Here is a 4,213-nt window from a genome sequence, read left to right as displayed (position 1 = left end):
CTGTCTTTTCTTTGATGTAAAATATTCAATACTACCTATCCAAATTGATTTTCACCATCACATTCTTTTTTTCAAAAGGTCAATCTTTGGCAAGGCGAGAAGTGGGCGGGGACGCGACAACGAGCCTGAAGGAGGAGGAGGAGGAGGTGGTGGAGGAAAAAGAAGAGACCATAGACTTCTACCTCGGCCTAGAGCGGCCCTTAAAGTGCGTGGGAGAGGAGGGCAGGCGGGGACCACCCCAGAACTGGCCGCTGGCGGTATCATGGCGTCCCGGAACCCCCCTCCCCAAGAATACGAAAGTGATGACGACTCTTACGAAGTATTGGATTTAACTGAGTATGCAAGAAGACACCACTGGTGGAATCGAGTGTTTGGCCACAGTTCGGGACCTATGGTAGAAAAATACTCTGTAGCTACCCAGATTGTAATGGGTGGCGTGACTGGCTGGTGTGCAGGATTTTTGTTCCAGAAGGTTGGAAAACTTGCAGCTACTGCAGTGGGAGGTGGCTTTCTTCTCCTTCAGATCGCCAGTCACAGTGGCTATGTGCAGGTCGACTGGAAGAGAGTTGAAAAAGATGTAAACAAAGCAAAAAGACAGATTAAGACACAAGCAAACAAAGCAGCACCTGAAATCAACAATATAATTGAAGAAGCAACAGAATTTATCAAACAGAACATAGTGATATCCAGTGGATTTGTGGGAGGCTTTTTGCTAGGCCTTGCATCTTAAGGACATGAATGTTCTACTCTAGTAGTGGATCCAACTGTGAGAAGGGAAGTGGTGGCAACAGGGTGATCACTCAACAGCACATGCCACCAGAGTCTCCAGAACAAGGAGAAACAACTAGCTGGACAATACCAGATTCACAACTTAGCATTTTGCCACCTGAAGCTTGGCAAACTAGTATCTGCTGTAAAACAACCTATGTGGTGTGTGAATAATAGTATTCTGGAGCAAACCATGACTTTCGTCATTTTTTAAACATTTGCATCTATTTAGAAACTAGTGTGTAAGATATCACCATTGGAGAGAGAAAAAATTGGTTGGATTTATTGCCCAATAAAATATCCTCCTCTTATTTAAATAAGGTGTTCTTCATTGTGCTTTATAGTATAGTGCCAATAATTAAAAACTAGCTTCCATACTAGGGCTGACTTTTTTTTAAAGCTATGTTTGCAATAAACTGAAGAATCGTGGTGCCCTTTTGTGAAAGACTTTAGAAATAATAGCATTATTAAAGTCATTAAATAGATTATACTGACGTAATACCAGTCTTTGGGTTTTTTTTTCCCTACAGTTCTTACTATGCTTATATAATAACTGTGCATTTCAAAGAAGGCTCTTCTGAGGTGATATTACATCATGTCTAAATCTCTTTTTCCCATTTTGATGTCTGTGGTTTTAAAAATACTTCTTGTATGTTAGCTTCTAATTTGTTTATTTGTCATCCTGGGCAGAAGTAAGTGGAACATACATAGTTGGGTCATTCATTCACTTTATTACCCTTGAGTGTACTTACTTTTTCATTTCTAAAAATCCTAATTCTTATTTTGGCCCCTTCACCAAAAAGTAAATGTTGCTTTAAAATACTTAGTATAATGTGAATTTACTGTCTGAAGAACCATGATTTTCTATGTAAGTATAAAATTGTAGTTTAAAGAGAATTGTCTCCTTTATCTAGTCTGAGATGTAAATACTAACACTTTCAGGCTTCTTGTAGCATTATGTTGGCTGAACACTAGGCCAGTTTATTTGTTTCTCAGGGCCAACATCATATTCTTTCACAGCTTTCTTAACCCAGAAAGCTTCCTGCATTGTTAGTTTTGTCTGTAGAATACTTAGTTGTAATTGGGAAAAACAACATGGAGTCGTTAGATTGAAAAGACTTTGAAGATATTGAGACTATTGTCATTTGATAGGACATCACTGTAGTATATTTTGTGTATTGTAAACATATGATGTTTTCATACTTTCAAGATTGGTTACAGAGTACTTTCCTTATCGTGAGACTCCTTAAAATTAAATGTGGAATCCATCTTTAATTTCTTCCTTTATTTTCATTAGTGCCTCAGATATAATGCTAAATAAAACTCAGACTTTCTTAAAAAAAAAAAGGTCAATCTTTATGTTGTGTAGTTATACATTTTTTGACCCTAAAAAGATATACTCAATAGATTGTATTCTGAGTTAGCAATTCAATTTTATATGTGTTTTAGAAAAACAAATTGCCATAAATTGTTCTGGTCATGTTCTTTATAGAAGTACCTTCCCCTTAGTCATCATCAAAAGAAAATAGGATGAAATTTAGTAAAGTCAAAAGCTAAGATACAACAGTTGCCTAGTTGTTTCAACCAGATGCTTATGATTTGATTGTTTCTCTTTTAAATTTCTTATTCTGATTGCTCTGATGGCTTTTCCTATGATATTTAATAGTCAGCTCAATTTAAAAGCACTAGTTTATGTGAAAATTAGATTCTAAGAGAAACAAATATCTGAAACAAATTAATATTACTCAATGTTTCTCATGATTCCTCTTACCATCCTGGAATTGCAATTCATAGAGCTTTATGTGACTTCCATTCCTCACTATATTTCACTAATCAGCACATGCAGAAATAATTTCTCAACAAATTTATATTAAATAAGTAGCAATTTAGAGAAAATCAGATATAGTTCACACCGGTGAAATTAAAACAATATATGTGGCACTTTGCCAAAGAATACTTGGCATATTCAAATAATAAAATGAAAAATTATTGATTTCCTTTATGTGATAGGACAGAGTTTATTGTTGTGTTGTTTAAAAAATATTGACAGTTTCCTTATGAAAAAATAGATGTTATTTTTTAACATGGATTTTACTTGAATTTTTTTTTTTTAATTTTACCCATTTATCTTGAACACTGAGAAGGTATTTGCTGCGGTCAAACACAGTGAGATGCTGATCAATCAATTGTATTTTCAACTAATGTTGTAAAATGCATCTCTGAAACATTTGAAATTGTTTTCATTTTATATAACAGCATCATGCACACTCAGCACAAGAAAAGGTTTGTCATTAATTTTGGTATTAATACTGGGTTAGGTACATTGAAAAGATGTTGAGAAAATTACATCTATAATGGTGGAATCTCCCAATTCTTTGTTTTCATTTTTCCTTTGGTACTTCTTCTATTGATATTAGTATGTTAACTTTAATTTGAATTGTCCATACAGTTTCTTAAATCATAAGACCCTTAGAATTGAGGAAATCACATATAGAATGTTTATTCCACAAACTGATATAAGATTCAATGAAAGACTTCAGCATTATTAATGTACATTTTTTCAAAATTCCATTAAGTAACAATGTGAGATACAGTATTAAAATTTTAACAATGAATGATAGGCACCCTAAGCAAGTATGTAGTGTTCCAATTATTCATTTACTGAACTTCATTCATTCATATTATAATAGTTGATTAAAAACCACACATCAGAGTATCTGTTTTTGAAAAAAATTGCTTGGTGAATTTCTAACAATGCAGCATGCAATTTTTATTTATTATTGGTTCATCATACCCACATTTTACCCACATAGTAAGATTGTTATAATATTCAATAAGTTATAGCTAAAAATATGAAAAACCACATACCATAATTTTCAAATTATATAAATGCTCTTATTATTTCTTCATCCTTCCCAGAAATATTTATCAGGAATTTACTATATGCTAATTAAAACTTAGTTTATCCTACTTATTTCAGATATTTCAAAAAAAACTACAAGACCTCATTTGAAAAGGGTAATATAGACCTCAAAAGTAACTACTGTTTCTCTAGTAAATAATGTGTATAGAAATCTTCTAAGGTCTTGGGGTATGCAAATATATTTGGGATGCATCAGAGAGTGCATATGAAAAAAAAACCATATTATTTATCATGTTATGTAAGTGAATGAAATATCATACCAAAAGGTTAAAAAATTAACTTTGAGGAAAAAAAGCAGAAGGATACACTAGTATTTGAAATAAGGTAATAATAATTTTTACTATAATTAGTTGTTTCTGGGTCTCATTTCACTCTTTTCTTTAATTATCTATCCATTTTTTTAATTACCCCTATAGATGTTATTGGAAAATATTGGCATTCAGTGAATAATGCCACCAATTTTCTGCTCTGCAATATTAAAGAACTATTTCAGATTTATTGCAATGAATAGTTTTATTTAAA

At 32.8% G+C, this 4,213-nt stretch overlaps 1 protein-coding gene across 1 annotated transcript; it reads left to right on the top strand.

The window, feature by feature from the left end:
• Nucleotides 1–202: 202 nt before the first annotated feature.
• On the top strand, nucleotides 203–1,253 carry LOC143409658 (FUN14 domain-containing protein 1). The gene has a single exon (XM_076870088.2). It carries the CDS (start codon nucleotides 263–265, stop codon nucleotides 728–730), a length of 468 nt encoding a protein of 155 aa, XP_076726203.1. The 5' UTR covers nucleotides 203–262; the 3' UTR covers nucleotides 731–1,253.
• Nucleotides 1,254–4,213: the final 2,960 nt, after the last annotated feature.

The sequence above is a fragment of the Callospermophilus lateralis genome, chromosome 11 (assembly GCF_048772815.1).
Source record: "Callospermophilus lateralis isolate mCalLat2 chromosome 11, mCalLat2.hap1, whole genome shotgun sequence".
NCBI classification, from domain to species: domain Eukaryota; kingdom Metazoa; phylum Chordata; class Mammalia; order Rodentia; family Sciuridae; genus Callospermophilus; species Callospermophilus lateralis.
The sequence above is the reverse complement of the archived record's forward strand: the minus strand, read 5'-3'. Positions and strand labels throughout refer to the sequence as shown.